The 20,707-nt window shown below is 40.9% G+C and overlaps 1 protein-coding gene across 1 annotated transcript; it reads left to right on the plus strand.

Annotated features, from left to right (window-relative positions):
- Positions 1-1,227: 1,227 nt before the first annotated feature.
- PPP1R15B (protein phosphatase 1 regulatory subunit 15B) lies at positions 1,228-9,989 on the plus strand. The gene is given in 3 exon segments (XM_042462485.1): positions 1,228-2,092; positions 2,094-2,664; positions 7,307-9,989. Coding segments are annotated over 3 exon segments (1,344 nt in total). The 5' UTR covers positions 1,228-1,508; the 3' UTR covers positions 7,496-9,989.
- The last annotated feature ends 10,718 nt before the right edge of the window (positions 9,990-20,707 follow it).

Consider the following 20,707-nt stretch of genomic DNA (forward strand, 5'->3'; position numbering starts at 1 on the left):
TTTACACAAACCCAGAAAACTGGTGAGTAAGAAGTAGCCCTGAGGCCCATTCTTTCTTTCCATCAGGGCTTCCGAAAGCTACCTTTTGATACTGGGGAAATTTTGGGAGTCCAAATAGCAGCTTTTCCAAGCTCAGCTTTCGAAATACCTCATTCTGTTCCCCTGCGTTCTCTCCTCGCTCCCTCATGGTTTTGTCAAACATTAACAAAACCAGTTTAAACAAAGATGGTTCATCTCCACTGTAGTAATAGTGCAGTTTGACACCGCTTTTAAGTGATGCATCTCCAGCCTATGAAATCCTGGGATCTGTAGTTTTACAAGGTCTTCTGTGGGGGGAAAACCTGTGCCTCACAAAACTACAAACCCCAGGACCCTGTACGACACACCCATGGCACCGAAAGTGGTGTCGATCTGCATTATTCCTACAGTGTAGATGCACCCAAGTCAGTTTATGCTCAGCCCTAACTGTCTTTTCCCTTCTTTATGATCCCACTCTAAAAAAGAGAGCTTTTTGCAGTTCTCACAATTCTCGCTTATGACTTTGGTGTCCTTATCACAGGGTTTTCTTGGCAAATTTCTTCAGAAAGGGTTTGGCATTGCCCTCCTCTGAAGCTTATAAAAATGAGACACACTCATCCCTCCATATTTGCAGCTCTAATATGTTCTCTCTAGGAACATCTAGGTCCTCCAATGCAACTCTATGGTGAAAGACCTAGAGATGCCTAGAGAGAACACTCTTCTAGGCCTTTGTAGCTCCTCCAGTGCAGTTCTATGGCCAGAGTCTGTCGGACGTTGACCACAGAGTTGCCCTGGAGGACCCAGAGGTTCCTAGAGAGGTGTCTTGGTGTTTTGTTATTTGCGGTTTCCCCACATTCACGGGGTCCTGGCGAATACGGAGGGACGAGTGTGTTTCCTCTTAACATGAAGTACAGTATTTTATTATTTTATTGTATTAGTATATTAATATTATTATTATTTCAATGAAGGGGACATATTAATACACTCTTAAGGGTTGCTCCTTAAGCCTGAAGCCCGTAAAACGATCTATCAGCGCAAAAAAGGGAAGCACACCTATTCCCATCGGTGTCTATTCACTGACTGACACCCCAACGGCTGATGCAACCGCGCAACTGTCACTCAGGGCGGAGAGGCGGGACTCCGCTCGAGCCGGGAGCCAATCAGGAGCCGCCGAACGCCGCTTAGAATTCCCGGATGAGGCTGGAAACACCACTTGGGCGTCGACGGCGCCGTTGACGTCGTGCGTGCGCCTTCCTTCGCAAACGGGGTCTCCCAGCCCAAACCCTTTAACCGCCGAGGGCTCTGCTTCTTTTGCTGCCGCCATTTTGTCTCTCTGTCTTCCTCTGCTGCTGCTTCTGTTGCTGCTGCTCTGCATTTGCCTTCTACCCGAAGAGCGGCCGGGAAGATGGCGAGGCGAGGCTCCCGCGTCCTTAGGCGCCTCCCAGGGGGGAAGAAGAAGCGCCGCAGCAGGGTTTAAAAGAGCAGCCATTATGGAGCCCAGGAGGGAGCCGGAGCCGGAGCCGGCGGGGCCTTGCCCGCCTTCCTTTCCGCCGCTCCAAGGCGCCAAGGCGGCGGCCCCCTTCTCCTTCCCGGGGCTCTTCTCGCAGGTGCTGCAGCGCCTCCTCCCCGCCCCGGCCTCTCCTCTCCTGTGGCTCCAGTCCGCCGGGGCAGAGCCGTCCGTGCCAGGGTGGGCCTCGCCGGGCCTGGCCCCGCTCCTGGCCGTCCAGCACCAGCTGCGCCTGGCCTCCTCCTCGGTGCTTGGCTGGGAAGAGCTGTCGGAGGCCTCCAAGTTCCCGGGGGTCTTGGAGAAGGTGCAGCTGAGGGCTGCTCTCGACGGGCCAGACCCGGACGGCGGCTACCACAGCTTGGAGGCCGAGGAGCAGTTCCCCGGGGCTCTGGAGTCTGGCGAGGAAGGGCCGGGACGCCGGGATTTGGGAGATAATCCCCGGGAGAAGGAGGGACCGGGGGAGCTTGAGGCCAGCTCCCAGGACTCTGACATAGAGCAAGACCTGCCTCTGGAGGCCAGGCCCGCCTGCAGCAACAAGCTGATCGATTACATCCTGGGGGGGCTCTTGCAGCGGGGAAGAAGAAGAAGGGGAAGGCTGGGATGAAGAGGAGGAAGAGGATGATGAGGGCGATGATGGGTTTGACAGCGAAGGCTCCCTCTCGGAGTCAGAGTTGTGGAACTCCTTCTGCAGCCTGGACCCTTACGACCTTCGCAACTTCACAGCCCCTGTCCAGACTGCTGCCACCGAGGCTACTACTACTACTACTACTATGCCGGCGGAGGCAGCAGCTGTAGAGGATTCTTCCTCCTGGATGGAAAGTTCTTGCGAGGAGGAGGAGGAGGAAGGGGAGGAATGGGACTCTGGCAGCAGTGTGGACGAGTCGGAGAGCTTGAAGCTGTGGAACTCTTTCTGCAACCTGGACGATCCCTACAACCCTTTCCACTTCACAGCGCAGTTCCAGACTGCGGATAAGAAAGGGGTCCGCGACTTGAAAGGCCGTTGCACCGCAGGCTCTCAGCGGCGTAGCGTCTTACTAAGCTGTCAGGTGCATTTGCTTGATAAGAGGGACTCTGAAGCCGCGGAGGCTGTTGTGAAACGCGGCGTCCTTTCTAGGGGGAAGTGTAAGAGGAAGAAAAAGGTAGGGTTGGTACACGTTCGTGTTTCGGTCTGTAAGCAGAATGCATCCTTTGAATACACTTGTCACTCCACATTCACTAGGGTTAGGAGCACAAGACCACCGTGAATGTGGACAAACCACAAATAACAAAAACTCCGTGGGTCTTTCTTACCTGAGAGGATACCCCTCTAGAAATCCCTAGGTCCTCCAGTTCAGCTCTGTGGTCAACGTCCGACAGACACTGACTATAGAACTGCCCTGGAGGAGCTACAGATGCCTAGTAGAGTATTCTGTCTAGGACTATCTAAGTCTTTCAGTGCAACTTTTAGTTAAAGTTGACCATAGAGTGGCACTGGAAGACCTAGATGTTCCTAGAGAGAACATATTAATCAAATCTGTGAATAATCAAAGCCGCAGATATGGAAAGATGAGTGTAGTTGTAACTCTGCCCTGCTCTGTAGGCCTACAGAACGGCTAAGCACAGAAAGGGAGCAGGTGATTTTATTCGTGTGATCAAGTTTGTAAGAGGTAAATTTAGAGACTGAATATCTGGCTTGTTTGTTTCTTTTTATGTCAGACCTGCACAACTTGGCAGTAGGTAGGGGTCAAAATTAAAATAGGCGAAACGTTTTTGGGCCGCAAATAGGTTTTAATTAAATATTGATTAATTCATTATTATTAATTGTTAATAATAATTAATTCTGCCTTCCTCCTCCTCTGCCCAGACTTCTCCTTAGGAGAAGACTGAGTGACAGGGGAGCCTTGAGGGGCACGCATTTACCCCTCTTCTTCCTCCTATGCCTGGCCTCCTCAGGAGAAAGCTGGGCAAAGGAGGAGGCTTGCAAGGTGAGCATTCGCCCTTCGTTCTCCACATGGACCTTTCCTTAGAAGGAGGCCAAGCAGTGGAGGAGCCTTGAAGTCGTTACACATGCTTGCGGGCCACCCAAAATCCTTTGGCAGACCACATGCGGCCCCCAGGCCCCATATGTTGTGCAGGCCAGTTTTATGTCATGGTGGGGTAACTTGGCATAATTACTTTATCCCCTCCTCTTCATTGAAAACTGTTCCCAAACAGATAAAAATAATTTTGCCCAGCACTGAGCTTACAGTATTTATCAAATGTAATCAGGATTCCAGCCAAGATGACTTGAATGGACCAGGTTAACTTGTATAAGACTTCTTTAGCACTATGTGTTGATGATGATGATCTCAATCCTTGAATGCTTCTTGTCTCTAGCACATCCAGTGTGCACTGGAAGGATGTTTCACTGTGGGATACATACTTTATATTCATTTGAATGAAAGACACATAATGCAAGCATGGCAAAAGCAAAACAGTTTGCTTCCCTTTCAGGTTCTCCTTATCACTGTGTGGTATCTACTTGTTGGTTTTATTTAAAGTACTAATTAACCAGAACCAGGCTTTATGACTAATGGACTCATGTGCCCTCTAGTATTTTCAGCTTTTCTAGGACAAAAGTGACATTTCAGTAACTTGGCTTTAATTTAAGTCTTACTTCAGACAACTCTTTTCTTCTGTCTCCACCAGTTTTCCTACATATTTATGCAGCACTAACCTGGAAGGAACTGGCAAACCCATCCCTGAGTATTCCTTGCCTAAGAAAACCTTGTGAAATTCACAGGGTCACCATAAGTCAACAGGCAACTTGAAGGCACATTCACACATTCAAGTTGAAAATGAGAGCCAGTGTGGTGTAATGGGTTGAGCGCTGGACTATAGCTCTGGAAACCGGGGCTTGAATTCCCTCTCAGCTATGGAAACCATGACCTTAGGCACATCACACTCGCTCAGGCTCAGAGGGAGGCAAAGCCAACCCCCCCCCCCAATCTTACCAAGAGTGATAGGTTCACCTTAGTGTTGCCATAAGTTGGAAATGACTTGAAAACACACAACAAAAGGTGGAAGTAGTTCCAGGTGGTACAACATAATGTGGTTGTAAAAAAAACACCTTCTCATTCTAACGATTTGTCTGACTAGCAGTAAAAGGTACCATGACTTTAGTTACATGTCATCATGAAAGGTTGATGCTTTACTTGATTGAAACATGTAAACAGTTTTATTTTAGTAACTGTTCAGTATAGTAGCACTTAAACACAGATCGTTTAATTATACGCTTATGTATAGTCTTGTTTGAAACAGCATTTTTTTTCTACAGTAATTTGTGATGCTACTGCTCTGAAAAATGGCTGGAACATTTTCATTCTCCTCATATATGAAATATGTATCTTTTCCTAATCAGAAACTACTTCTTTGTAGACAGTCATTGTGAAAAGCTGCTTCAGGGCATTTAGTTGTGGTGATATACAGTTGTTTATTACTTTCCTCCTGGAGTCTTACAGATCCTGAAAATAATTTGCAGTTTGTTATGTAATTGTAACATTTGCATCTAGGAAAAGATTACAGCATCACTTTGCCTTTTTCTGAGGAACAAAAAAGGAAGCATTTGAAGTTGATCAGAGTTCCACTTTTATAAACTATTTGCTTTTATTTTAATTTAATTTTTTACATTTTTATCCACTCTTCTCCAAGGAGCTCAGGGTAGTATATGTCCCCTTTCCCCTAAAGCAAGCCTCCAAAATTGGTTATGTTGAGATGATGACTGACCCAGAGTTTCCTCATGACCATCATGTCTGAATGGATATTGTTTCAATTTTAGGCCACCTTGAATTCCCCCCCCCTCCCCAAAGTCAAGGCAATTTTTAAAAAGAAATCATCTCTTCCCATTTTTGGTCTGATATTTAACCACTGCTTCCCTCTGGAGTTTCCTGTCACAAGGCAGAATGATGTACCAGACAAAATATGACTGGACTACAGGGTGCTAATAAGTTAATGTTAAGACATGTCTTATTAGTGTTAATGATTTGATGTCAAGGTGTGCCTAAAACTATGCGAACAACTTACTGCTGTGTTCGAACTGAATGAGGTCTATATGTTATCTTAACCAAAGTTTAGCAATAAAAAGTAAAAAAAACCTGGTTACATTTATCAGCAACTACTTATTTTGAAGTGAGAGTGTGACAAAGTTGTATTTCAAATGTAATATAATGAGTGAACAGTCACTTTATTGTGTAACAAGTAATGGTTTTAGTTTCAAAAGTTAGTTTTAAATAACATTCTTAGATACATGTTACATGTTTTTTTCCATTGTATTATCAATCCTAATAGGTTTTAAAGTTATTTTTAAACATATATTTTATATAAGGGACATAATTTTATTATGCCACTGTATGTAATGGGACTTGAGCATCTACGGATTCTGGTATCCACAGGAGTCTTGGAACCCAGATCCCAGCTGATATCAAGGCCTACTGTGAAGGAAAGCAATAGAAACAACTAGCACCACAAAAGACAGCACAGTGTTATAATGAATAGCAGTGAGTTAATTCTCTTACAGTATTGAGCAATGGGAATAAATTACTTCTAAAAAGTAACTTTCCAAACTTTGCTCTTAACTGAGATTTGTTCTGTAAGTGTTACGTCTGACCTGAACCAACTAAATCTTGGTACTTAGGACAGGAATATTTTAGTAATTCTTCTCACAAGTTCACAGGTAGTCAGTGTTTATACTGATGTGTAGCAATTCATAATATCTATCTTTAGATTTACATGGATCAAACAAACATAAGACAGTAAAGGAGCTGCAGAATTAGTCCGCCCTCCCCAACCGCAGGCTTGCCATCCACATATTTAAGCATCTGTGGACAGCAAACCCCATTGCCCCTAACGGCCATACATGGCTGCGGCAGAGCACATGTGTGCACATGTGCCACTATTGAAAACAGTGGAACTTAAGGTCCCACAGTTTTTTTCATCCACAGGGCGTCTGGAATGGGAATCCCCATGGATAGTAAGGGCCAAGTGTATCCATTTTAGCATAACTTATTCACAGTGAATTCTCTACAGATTTCACTTGTGCACTTCTTTCTACTGATGCAGTAAATGAACAAAGATTGATATGCAATATATAGCACTATGTTACATGATCTGTTAATGAAGCCCCAGAGGATACCTTAGAATGATGTAAAATGCAAGAAAGAAGACACAGAGGAACTGGCTGATGTAACTATCTAGCATGCTCCTGTGTGCCCTCTTTTTGTATGAAACTATAAGCTTTAGACTTGATGCTGCAACTATAAGGACCTTTAATTTCTAGGAATACCTAGAGTTTTTACGTTTGGGTTGATTGGTCTGAACATGATTTTTGTAATTGTATGATAGCATAAGGAATTCACGTGTTAAACTTCAAAGGATCTGGCTGTAAAATGGACCAAAACTGATTTGAGTTTGCGTTTAAGATTTGTGTTGTAAGTGATACAATAGATAGGAGTGGGGAAGAAAATCAAGCAAAGTAGCCACAATAGCATATTAAGGGAAAAATATTTTAAATTAATAATAAGGCAGTATCTTTATTAAGACCTACTGAGTAGGAATAAGGAAATGAGCAAGCCTTCCTTTAATTTCCTTTTTTGGTGGGATGCTTAAAGAGCCATTACTTTAGTGTGTTGTAGTCTTGTAGGCTGTTTATATGTGCTTCTAATTCATCCTTTTAATATCTTCAATTGTATTGGGATCTTAACTGCTGTAAACATAATGTTAAAGTAAATATATGTTGATCATTTGATTTCCTTTTGTGTCTCATAGGTGACTTTCCTTGAAGAAGTTATTGAGTATTATATTAGTAGTGAGGAAGATCGTAAAGGACCCTGGGAAGAACTTGCACGGGATGGGTGCCGGTTCCATAAAAGAATTCAAGAAACTGAAAATGCTATTGGATATTGCTTAACAATGGAGCACAGGCAACGGATATTTAATAGACTCCAGGAAAGTTGATATTTCCTAGCACCTTAATAAAGTATAAAATTAAAAGGCTAACTCATTTTAGTGACACCTTTGAGCATCTTATATGAGATCATAATATTAAAAGCTGGCAGCTACTTCTTAAATGGGGAAGGAAGTGATTTTAACATTGCATCCCAATACTCTGCTGAGAAATATGCTGCATGTATCTGGATGGAGTGTTAAATTTGGTATTCAGTGTATTTAATTCATAACTGATTCCTTCTGAAGCCAAGAATATCCATTTTTTAAGAAGCCAGTCCAGAGATGCCTCCTTTGTGTTTGCATGTGTTCTCTGTCTCATTCACAGAAATACATATCTGAACACAGACAGATAAGAGTGGAATTTTGCACTTTTTAAGCAGGAAGATATTTTAATAGTATATTTATTGGGTTGGGAACCCAGCAATGGAGTTTTATTTAAAGTTTGAAAGTTTGCTGTCTGTTTTCTTTTTTGTTGAACTTATCCACACTAGAAACCAAATATTCTAATATTTCTTATAATTAAATTGACTTTGATTCTATCTTTCAGTCTTCACATTAATGTTATCATGCCCATGCCAGACGTTATTTCTCTTCCTGACAGTCTGCAATGGCCAATCCTGCCCCCAACTCCGGAATACAAAGTAAAAAAATATATCTTTCTGCATTAGGGTTTTTACTGCAAAGGACACTGCCTTTGCACTGAAATTTCAATAATCAGTTGAGTTCTGTGGAAGAGATTTTTTTAAAAAACTCACACAGTTACTGTTTTTGTTACACTATGTTGCAAAACACAGATATGCCCCCCCCCCCCAAACCATGGAAAATTGTTAGCTGTTCAAGATTTGCAATGTTGATCAGTTTTAATCCTTTAAAAATCAGTATTAATACAATTGTTTATATCACAGCATAAATATTTGCAAATATAATTTTGTAGTTACCTCGAATGCATTAATTAAATGCATTCCAAGTAATATAGTATGTAGTTATTGGTCAAAATACACATCTCAATTTTTCAAGAACATTATTGGGATTTTGATTTGATATTTCAAACAGTTGTTTAAATGACTGGGATAAGCCGTTTGAAACAAATTGGCTTCAGAGCTGCTGCAGTAAATGAGCAGTGGCTAACAATTGTTTTTATTCAGTTCCCCACATACCTGTATTCTCACAGCAAGCTGAAATAACAGTAGCAGCTGAAAATCAGGGATGATAAACAGGAATATAAAAATACTCTACTCTTCCAATGGCATTTGAACCAAAACCAAGTGTATGTATTCTGAGGTTGTGGGGAATATCTTGAAGAAACATGGTGATATTTTGGGATGAACCGTTTGGAAATATGCTAAAGCTACAGTCCTGTGTTGGTGCATGGGAATAAGTGAGCTCTTTGGCTTTTGGCTTTTAATTAAATACAGATATGATGGTACTAAGAACAGAAAATCTTCCCAGTCTGAAACTCTTAAGTATTGTCTATTACTAGTCATCTGTAGAGTACTTGGTTGAAGGCAGATTCTATTTCTCAACTTGAAGTCATTAAAAAACATACACAATGGTGGATTTCCTCAAAAGAATGAATCATCACATAAACTTCTCTTTCCATAGAAAGATTTAGTGGTGCTACACATTGTTAGTGAAGGATGTCTGTTCAGCTTAATTGAAGTAGCAAAACATGAAAGCCTACTTCTATGACTTTAAATCAAAACCAGAATTATCAGATTTTTATTTTTGTATGATTTTATGAGAGGAAAGGTAAATTCAGAGAACCTTTTACTTTATACAAATGTAAATGGGTTTGATTACACCTTATTAGATTTTTATATTTAAAATTATATTTCTGTATATAATAAAGCAATTGAAAGCTAATCTGTAGAATATAATAAAGAGACTTCACAAGTTACTTTCAAACTGTCTTGAAAATTGGCCCCACCAATTGATGTATAGCTGTTGTGAGAGATGGATGCAAAATATGATAGTGATTTGTACATTACCTTGGCCAAATATCTGGAGTGGCAGAATACATTATGTGATTTGATCTAAACACCTTTGATTGTGCTGTGCTTGTCAGAACAGTACTAAATCAGCTCTTTTATTCGAGGATGCATGATGTTTAATGATATTGACCATCTCTTGTTTTAGTTACTTGCTGTCCCATTTTGTCAGTAAACCAAGTTGTCAGTTTTTTGGGAGGTGATTATTTGGGAGCAATAGGTGGGGGGTCATAGAAACAAACTTGGGAGTCATATATATCGTAGCCTATGGACTACACTTTGTCCACCATGGTGTAAACACTGAAAATAGCCCTTACTCATTCTCCTGTTGAGAACTGTGAACACCTGTTAAATGTGATGCTGGAAGTCTTATGTCGTTTCAAAGAATCTTTCAGTTTGACTGTTCTGACAAATTTCTTACATCTTTACAAGGCTTTCCTTGTTTGTACTGTTGCTGTTGTATAATTGAACTTTTCTCTGATAAACCTAACATCTTAGTACAATTGGCTGTATCAGATGATCTGACTGTGTCAGTGATTTGAGACGGCATTTTGCAGTACAGCGGCAGGATGATCCATAATCTCCTGAGTTCTCTTACTCACAAACATTCCATTTCTGTTTGCCTGAAGAAATGACTGTATAATGGAAGCACATATGTCACTGATGATTAATGAATGGTACAAGTGAAATGCAGGAAGTGGACTTTATGAGTTACTCTTGAAAACACATCAATTATGCAAATATATTCACCTGTCACAATAAGCTAAAGCTGCTTTCTGAGTATATAATGAATTTTAAACTCAGGTTTTTTAATACGCAGTATGCATATTAAAGTAAGACAACAGAAGTAGAACAGTGCAGGTTATTGTAACTGGTGACTACAGGCAATTGTTGTGACTGTTAGCTAGGAAGGATTAGAAATGTGTGTGGTAAAGAGAAATTGTGTGATAATATTAGGGTTGCCATATTGAAAATTGGAGAGGGTTCCTGTGCCTTTAATGGTTTTGTATTGCTTCTAATGCAATCTCGTTAACAAGCAGTATCTGCTGAAATTTCCTTTTCTAAACAACCATTAAGGATTCAAGGGGCTTTGAAGAAAGGAGCTGTCTATATTAGATAAGTACTGTTCCTGAATGTTCTGTTCAGGAATTGATAAGGAGACTGGTCATGCTTTCCACATTGAACTCAACTGAACAACACAGCCACTTATCCATAATAAGGATCATCTTGAGTCCTGAGTACCAGATCCAGGGAGGGATCTTGAAGATAAAAGGTGAGTGATAGGGGGCTAAGGGTTGGAACTGTCACAGAACTCTTTCTAGTTTTCAGTTTGGCAACCCTGCATAAGACACAAATATCCAGTGTTTCCAAGGAAGTAGTAAAATGAGAGCTGGTGTAGCATTTTGAGCATTGGACTATGAATCTGGAGACAGGAGTTCAAATCCCCACTTGACCATGGAAACTGACTGGGCAAGTCACACTCAGCCTCAAAGGAAGGTAAAGGCAAACATCCTCTGAACAAATCTTACCCCAAAAAACTGAATAGGGTTGCCTTAAGGTTGCCATACTTTATGACTTGAAAACAAGCAATTAAACTTGTTAGGTTTTGAACAAACATTCAGAATAAACATTGTTGCTAATGCTTTTCAATCAAATGGGCTTTCAGTTGTGAACTCAAAGCATAAGTATTCCAGTAGCTTTCCATAGGAGCTAGGAATTGTATGATATTTTTAAAAAACTTCATGTTCTTAACTCCTACCTTCTATTTACATTTAAACTTGCTAATCAACTATCTTATTTGACTGTACCAAGCTTGGTGAAGAAAAAAGTCACCAGATCCTGTCTCATCTTGGAAGCTAAGAAGAGTCAGCCCTTGTTAGTACTGGGATGGGAGATCAACAACTACCAGGTGTTGTAGGTTATAGTTCAGAGGAAGGAACTGGCAAAACCACCTCTTAGTGTTCCTTGCCTAAGAAAATCCTATGAAATTCGGGGGTCACCGCATTAATAGACTTGGAAGCACACAAAACGTTTAAGAAAACATCCAGGGATAGCTGTGTTGGTCATATAGCAAAGTACAGTAACATAAAATCCACACAAAAAATGACACATCTACTGGGTCAATCAAAATGTATGTTGCAAGGCTTTGAAGCATCACTGGCTTCCTCATTAGGCAAAGATGTTAAAAATCATACAGGAGGAAAAAAGTATGTTAGTCACTAGCCTGCATTTTGTCAAGATGTGGCTGTGTGGAGGGACACGCAGGCAGCAGGCCCCTGCTCCTTCTGGCCATCTGGGTACACCAGGAAATAATAAAAAAGTTCCATTACCAAGACTAAAAGAGATGCTCCTCTTGAGATTCAAGTTGCCTTCATCTGTTGTGAAGCTACAAGCTCCTTTGTTATTTATTTATTATTTATTTTGAGTATTTATACCCTGCTCTTTGGCCACAAAGGCTCTCAGAGGGGCTTAGGGGTTTTTTTTTTTAATTAGACAGATATTAGGCAGAAAACACTGAATTTTAAGAGTCAGACATTTAGAGAGTACATATCTTCAAGAATCTTGAGTAAAGGCTTTTGTATTCATGGTGGGCCCTCCATAGCCAAGTATGGCCATGTCAGCTAGGAATGATGCAAATTGTGTCCAACATGCATTGGGGACTGCCAGGTTATGGGAAACTGCTCAAGATCATATGGTGTAACCTGGATTGTAATCAGGATGTAGTCAGTTTGCTTTTGCAATAACAGAGAGATGTGGATTGCACAGACCTCATGAAGTGCTGATCCAAATATTATATTGCAATAACCCTGCTATCCTAATGCATCCAAATCCTGTTATGTCACCTTGATAACTCATTTTCTGCTGTAGCATACACATAATTTTTGATCATTCTCCTTTCTTACCTAAACTTCACCAACCTGTCTTCCAGATACAGTATTCCAAACTTCAACGCTCACTGATCCCTCCAGGTATACATAGTACAAATTTACATAGTACAAATTTACTTCAAAGTTTATCAGCTTGTGCAAGACTTTTCTAGCCTTGTAATGCTTTGAGTGTATGAGTCTCATGACTGTTGATGTCTATGAAATCCAGCACATGGGGATCCTTACTTTCAGTGGACCATGAGCAAGTAGATGTAAATAATCAGGTTTCTATTTCAATAAATTTAGTCTGCATATTGAAGGAGCACATGATTTGCATGTGTGTGAAGAGGAAAATAAGCAAAATCATTACAAGTATTTTTATAAGGTATATAACAACCAGGTAGAATAACCATAGCGGAGAAGCTCTAATAACTCAACTGATGTTTGTTCCAACCAGCCTTGAGTGGCTTTTATTTATGAGCCACCTTGGGTCCCTTTCTGGGAGAAAAGCAGCATAAAAATGAAATAAATATAAAATTTTGCTGTTCCCAAAAATCAAACTAGGTAAAATGTTGAAAAACCCCTGATGGTATCGGACCGGTAGTATGTATCAGCATTGTGTATCAAATGTCAGGTCTCTAGGGTCTGTTGGAGAATCCTATTCATTCTAGTACCCCTTCAAGCTCAAGCTCAGAATTTCTGTACAAGGAATAGGGATGTGAGACCCTTCTTAGCTTCCAAGAACAAACAGGATCTGATGCCTTTACGGTAAAAGGTTTAGGCTTTCTCAAAGCTATTGTACTCTCCTGGGAAGGGGTGAAATGAGAATAAAACCTGGTACTTCTGCAATAGTGTAGTTGCTTACTGAAGGACAATCCCAGGTGAGAAAGTAACTATTTTCACCATCTCTTAACCATCTTCAATTTCACCATCAAAGGCTTACTACCATGTATCCTGATAAATGATCTGTATCTGTCACAGTCTTTGTATGAAAATCAGTCCCATCCCCATATCTCAAGTAGTTATTCACACCAGAGCTGCAAATGGGAATCTCAAAAGAACTAGTCCAAAAGTGGGCTCTATCCTGCCATCCTTATTTCACAGGACAGAACATGAAGAGCTTATTTGTTTGCATGCCATCTAGCATTTTCTTTATGCACAATCACCTGCTAGTAGTACTGTTTCAATAGGCCAAAGATTTTATCTTCTGTAAGATAAAGAAGAGCGGACACATGACATGCGAAATGAACACTTGGAAGCCAGCAAGGGAACATTTTAACAGGTTGAAATCCATTGCAGAATATTTTACAAAGCTACTGTGCTTCTTCAAAAATGTATGAAAGGGTACGCCAATCTAGGTACTGTATGCTGAAACTGAAGTTATAGTTCATGAGCAAGGTTGATACTGACAAACTTTAACAGGGATGTAGCCAGGATTTTAGGAAGGGGGCGTCCAGACTAAGTGCCACCATTATAATGGGGCTTGGTTGCGGTGGTGCAGCAGCACGCACCATTTATTTTTCTAATGGAAGGGGGGGTCCGGACCCCAAGGCCCCCCCCCCCCTTGGCTACGTCCCTGACTTTAAAGAGAGGTCCAAGGATTAGACATCTGACCAGAGAAAATTCCTTTTTACTCTTGCTAGTCCTATGCAGCACCAGTAGAGGGAGGGTTGCATTTGTAATGATTAGGTATTAGTAATATGCCATGTTTGCTAAGTGTGACCAAATGTCGTAACCGCAAAGGAGGACAAGGAAGTGAAACATGTAAGAAATTCAAGAAAATTGAAGAACATTAGAAAATAAAAGCTGAAAACACATAAATATAAACTCATTCTTAGACATGCTTAAAATGGAGGGCATTTTGGAATTCCTCCTGAACAGAATGTCAAAATGTAGGGCATCCCTTGGAAAAGGGGGACATCTGGTCACCCTGTGCTTACTGGTTACTTTTGTATTGTTTGGATGTGCCCTCACTTTACATTTTGTTGTTTAACCTTGTCATCTACTAAGGAGAAACCTTACCATGGCACTTACTTTTGTCTTAATGTGTGTTATTCTTTCTTTCCCACACCCTAACCCTTTCAATAATGACAGGGTTCTTCCACAACTTCCTACATGCTATGACGGTGAATAGGCTAGGGAAGAAAATACTTGTTGCATGTGCAGTACAGAATGTTTTAAGAAGGCACTGTTTCATATGGAGTCTGGCAAGTCATCTTTGCCAGTCAGGCTATCTGATATCTATCAGGGATGCCAAGAAGTAAATTGTGCTTTTTGTCTTTTGGACTGAATCAAATGCACACTCCTCCGCTGGTACTGGAAACAGTCGCAGTGATGTCACTAGAGGGGTGCAGACCACACTGGATTACACCCCAGAGGGAGGTCTCACCTAGTGGCCAGTACACCTGGAGGGACAGGCACAGCTACTGGGTGAGCAAGAAAGGGTGCTCTCCCACTCACCCAGCAGCTGCATTAGATTTAGAGTCTAATGGGCTTCCCAGAAGCCACAGTGCCATCTTTCTCAGTAGCAGCAGCTGCTGGGGGATGCTGCTTTCAAGCTCTGGTGTGGCTACAACCAGACCCTGAAGGCCTTTCCAGGGGGGCTACATTGGCCTGGGTGGGTGGATGGGCAAGGCAGTTCACATATGCGCGTACACACATCTCACACCCGGTAGCACCAATATCGGGGATGCCACTGAACATCCGGAAACCACCTTTTCCTACATGCTCCAGTTTCTTTCTAAAACTAATGCCACAAATCACATACTGAGGACCAGTAGCCCTCTAGATGTCAAACCCCAAATGTTATCACCCTATTGACAGCAAAGCCAGCCCTTATGGTGCTGGTTCCTAGGTTCCTAAGTCCTGCATTAGTGGTTCCCTAAGGTTCCTCAACCTTGCAACTTTGGTGCATCTGTTTCCCTGTCTATACAATCTGGTTGTGAAGTTTAGATGGAAATGCAGTTGCCTGTTGTAATTTTCACAACCAAAGCCTGGCCTGTATAAACTGTTCAGCTTCAGATAAAAAGATTTTGTAATTCCATTTTGCAGAATTCTCATAATATCTTCTCTTCCCTGTGACTTCTTTGTGCTTGTTCTAAGATGCTGAACTGAAAACAGGAAATGAAAGAGACTGGTGTAGATGTGTCTGAACAACACAAACCATTCTGAGTCAAAAGAGGTAATATTGTTCATTATATGAAAGGGGCACATGCACAGCAGCATCCTCCCTATTGTAGGAACAGCATGCCTATTCTCCTCCCTAACTCCCATTTGTTGTGTGCAGGCTATATTTATCATTCCACACAATAGATACTTTCTAGTGACTGTCTCAACTGCATTTAACATACCTTTGGAAAGATAAATGTGAAAGTCTAGGATGCAGTACAACAGCCTGGTTTAGTTCAAGCCCTTGTAAATGAGGTGAAATAATCTTCAGTCCTAAGGACTTGTAAGCAAGTCCTTCGGATTGCATTATTTCTTGCATTATACTTATTTGTTGTTTGCCTATTGCCACCCCCTGCTTTTAATCTCAATATTAGATTAGATTAGGACAGTGTTTAAAGATGTGTAATAAACATTAATCTTCCCCACTGATTCTTTCCTGCAAATGCCTTTCTAGCTGTTTTCCGAGCAGCCAGATTTCATCCAGTTTTGGAAAACAGATAAATTGATCTGTGATATGGAATTTTCCAGAAAGACTCATTAAGCACCCTTTTCTAACATCTGTTTCATGAAAGGGAAACATGTTGCTTTCCAGGTGTTGCCAGACTTCAGCTCCCATCGGCCTCAGAATTGATTTTGCACATGATGAGTAATATACCTTTGTACACACAGATGTTAGCAGTGTAAAAAGTACCTGAGCAGTTTTATAATTCTTCGTAACATTTTGCACAGCCCATTTTAGGAACCTGTGTGTGTTTCTAATGGCATAATGCTGGTCTAGCACACCCTGAATTAGAGCAGCAAAGCCACAAGACCAACAGGTTCTGGTTGACTTATTATTGTTGGCAGAATTTGTTCTGTGTACTGTCTTAGAGACCTCCAGATGGCCAGCAAGAATTCACAGTGTATTTCATCAGGGAAATACCATCTATTGCCTGCTTGGATCAGCTGGTTCTTTCAATGTTGAGGAATGTGAATAAAAAGTGCAGTGTGTGCAGGTATGATCATAGGTTAGCCACACTGAGGCATGGTGCTTTTCTGAAGATGTCATTACTCTGTCCCAATTGTATGGGCTCTCTTTTTGAATGTGATCGCTGCTTAAAGAAGTCACTCCAAGGAGCAAAATCATTTGCCTAGCCAGCCTTGGAGAGAATGCAACTGTACACTTTGAGTGTGTGTTTTGGTTTAAAGTGCTTACCTTTCTAAAAAAAAAAATAACAAAACCAAGAAAACTGATAGAGGTTAGGGTAGATGATGAACCGATCTATTGTTCTGCTGATGCTACAAAACCATTTTGAACTCTACCAAAATGCATGAAGACATTATTTTTTTGTGGGATTTTAAGAATTGCTGTCCAGTAAAGTTATTCATGCTCTGGATAACCTATTATAGAGGTTGGTGGGTATTTCTTGCTTTTGCTAACCCTTGTAACTTAAAAGAAAGAACAGTCAATCTAATTTAACAAAACAGGATATGAAAATACTAGAAATCACAAACTCAAAGACTTTAAGACATGATGGAGACTATGGATGAAATGTTGCATTGTATCTTCCATCGGTCCCAGTGAGAAAAAAAACAACAGTGAGGGAAAGGTAATAAGTGTTGCAATCTAACAACCAGCAAGGAGGCTTCACAGTCCCCAAACGTGCTTTAAGGATAAAGAATAATACGAACATATTTCCAGCTATGCTAAACTAATTTTACCAGAGGTATAATTGTCCAGCACTTACGTATTTCATGAGCAGCCATTTCATACTCAGTCATGGAACCGCTAAGTAGCTGCCCAATGGTTTGTTATATGAATTGTATCTACTCAGAAACAAGTCCCACTCTGTTAAATGGAACTGTAAGACTGCAACCCAAATTAGATAATAGTTATGTGCTTAAAGTGTTCTATACAGTATTCACAAGACTCTGACTCTCTTTTTTTCTCTCTCTATTTAAAAAGTCTATTCTAAAAGAATTTAATTTAGGGAGAACTACATTGCATGAAAGCAACAATAAAAAAAAACCCAGTTAATTCCAAAAATGTTTGACAAGACAAAAAGAAAAGTCACCTGCCCATGAAAAAAGACCAGAAAAGAATCCATACACACTGGTAGGAAGATGCATTCTAGGACACTGGGACCCCCACAGAGAAGGCACTGCTCCTGGTGAACGATACTTTCTTACCACCCTTAAAGGAAATATGGCAAAATCCAGTTGGTGCACTGTGCTAGTAGCTATGCTTTCTCCAGGATCAAGAAGCCATGGTGAGGGTAGTCAAATAAATCTGCTGGCTGTGAGCAGCCTATTTCTTCAGTGCTTTACTTTTTTTTCATGACTGTTGTACCCATAGCCTTTGTACTCCTCTCACCTACACTGGCATAGTTACATTAGGAATCTGGCCAGACTCTGGAGATGGCTTTACTGACAGCTCACTCTACTGTGGGGCTTTTAAAGATCCAAACACAATGTGGTGCTATGAAAGCATTTTACAATGTACGGTATATTGTATATTTTAATCAGGACTATATGTAACCAAGAAAAGAGAAAAACTGAAAGAACAAGGTGTATTCTGCTCTCTGCATATGGAGGACAGCTATGTTGACCATAAGACAAGTTTCAATATCCATATTTTGGTGGTAACTTTTGGTTGTACTGATAAAGGTATTAAAATGGTATGAATTCTGAACAGATTTTAAAATTATTCTACACGAGGTTGCTGACCTATTAAGGCAGACCAGCCAAATAGGCTGTGTTACTTTCCTTCACTCTAGGGAAATTTGGGCACTAGGTGCTCAAGACCTTATTGAAAAATGAAGGCTATAGAGTCAGCCCTCTGTATCCATGGATTCTGCATCTGCAAATTCCACCATCCAGAGCTTGTAAATGTTCAAAAAATAAAAAAAAGAAGGGGTTGGACTGGATGGCCCTTGGGGACCCTTCCGTCTCTAGGACTCTATGTATTCCTGCAGGGCAGAACAAGGGGCTGGACTGGATGGTCCCTGGGGGTCCCTTCCATCTCTAACACTCTATGTATTCCTGCAGGGCAGAACAAGGGGCTGGACTGGATGGTCCCTGGGGGTCCCTTCCATCTCTAACACTCTATGTATTCCTGCAGGGCAGAAGAAGGGGCTGGACTGGATGGTCCCTGGGGGTCCCTTCCATCTCTAGCACTCTATGTATTCCTACAGGGCAGAAGAAGGGCTGGACTGGATGGCCCTTGGGGGTCCCTTCCCTCTCTAGGACCCCATGTCTTCCTTCAGGGTAGAAGAAGGCACCCCTTTGGGGTCCCTTCCAACTCTTAATATCCTATGTATTCCTGCATGGCAGAAGAAGGGGCTGGACTGGATATTGACAAATCAAACCAAAGTTGACAGCTTGAGCTCTGCAGACAGAACTAGCCTTAACCCGCCTTGCAAGCCTCTCGAATGCAGTATGTCCTCCTTGGCTTTGTTATCATCCAGTCATAGAGTTGGGAGAGCCCCCAGAGAAGGCCCTGATCCAGTCCAACCGCCTTCTTCTGCCATGCAGGAGCTCTCCATCAAAGCCTAACCGACAGTTAGGACTCTGCTTCAGGACCTCCAAGGAAGGACCCCCCCCCGGCCCCCGAAATTCCAAGGAAGGGCATTGTGGCCCCCTCCTGTGGCTCCATTTGCATACTGCAGCCTCCGGAGGCCGAAAATAGAAAATCAAAATGAAATAAATAAAATAATTAAAATAATAATTTAATTGAATACAGTGCTTCCTCGGGTTACGAAATTAATTCGTTCCGCGGCCGCTTTCGTAACCCGAAAAGCATTCGCAAGCCGAAATGCCATAGGCGCTAATGGGGAAAAGCCGCGATTCCGTGCGAAAAAGCCGAAAAAAGCACCAAATTTTTTTTCGTAACCCGAAAAAACATTCGTAACCCGGAACAATTATTTCCTATGGGATTTTTTCGTATCCCGGAAATTTCGTAACCTGGGTATTTCGTATCCCGAGGTACCACTGTAATCATTTCCGCCATATTTTAAGGTAAAAATATTTTAAAAGTTGAAATCCTGCGTTTTTCTCTTTATTAAGCAGCCTTTTTGCAAAAGTGGCATCACCCGGGGCTCGAACCGGTAACCACCTGGACCGCTTCTGGTCAGGCACGCCAGTGCGCGACGCGGGATCGCCGTTAGCCAGCCTTCTCCTGCCATTCTTATCCTCTCTCCCGTCTCTGACGTCACTGGCAAAGGCGCTTCAGTTCTTGCTCTTGCCCGCCCTCCTGTGGCCACTTTCCAGTTCTACAGCCTCCTGAGGCAGAAAACCACAAAGAAAAGAGAAACATGAAAGGAAAAAATAAAAGGAAAAACAAAATCACATTTAAAATTAACATTAAGAAATAAAATGAAGAAGAAAATAAAGCAAAACGTAAGTTAACAAAATCTAATATTCAAAATAAGATTGTATCAAAATTAAATTAAAATAGATTTTACAATAACATTGGAAATAAAGTCAAATATTACAAAATAAATCAAATCACCAAAAAACCAACCAGTAAACATAAAAAAACATTTTGTCTTTCTTTATTTTTATTTCATTTTTATTTAAATCAATTTGTATTTTATTTAAATTATTTATTTTATTTTGTTTTGTTTTCCATATTTTTATTTATATTTTATTTTTTAATTTAAATTAATGTTTATTTTAAATCATTTTATTTTATATTATATATTTTCTAGAATTTATATTTTATTTTTAATTTTAATTTATTCATTTTATTTTTTATTTCTATATTTATTAATTTTAATAAAATAAGTTGCAGATATACAGTGATAGGGATATGCACACATCCAAATGTGAACATATGAATGTGTTCATATGCAAATTTGATATATTTTAACGATATTTAAATAAATGAAATGAAAAAATGATGTGGTCATATGGTCATTCGAAGATTTAATGAATGTAGGAAAGGTGGGATTCCTAGATCCCTTTCACAGATATTATAACTCGCCTGAAGACAGGGGTCCAACATCCTGGATCTATGCATTTCGGTTTTCTACCTAACTACTGTGAAGTTCATTTTGGTCATTTTGCCACAGCTTTCTAAGCTCTTCAGGTAATTTGAAATAGGACTCTATGTATTGCTGAAAGGCAGAAGAAGGGGCTGGACTGGATGGCCCTTGGGGTCCCTTCCATCTCTAGGACACTATGTATTCCTCCATGGCAGAAGAAGGGGCTGGATTGGA

The sequence above is a fragment of the Sceloporus undulatus genome, chromosome 4 (genome assembly GCF_019175285.1).
Source record: "Sceloporus undulatus isolate JIND9_A2432 ecotype Alabama chromosome 4, SceUnd_v1.1, whole genome shotgun sequence".
NCBI lineage: Eukaryota > Metazoa > Chordata > Lepidosauria > Squamata > Phrynosomatidae > Sceloporus > Sceloporus undulatus.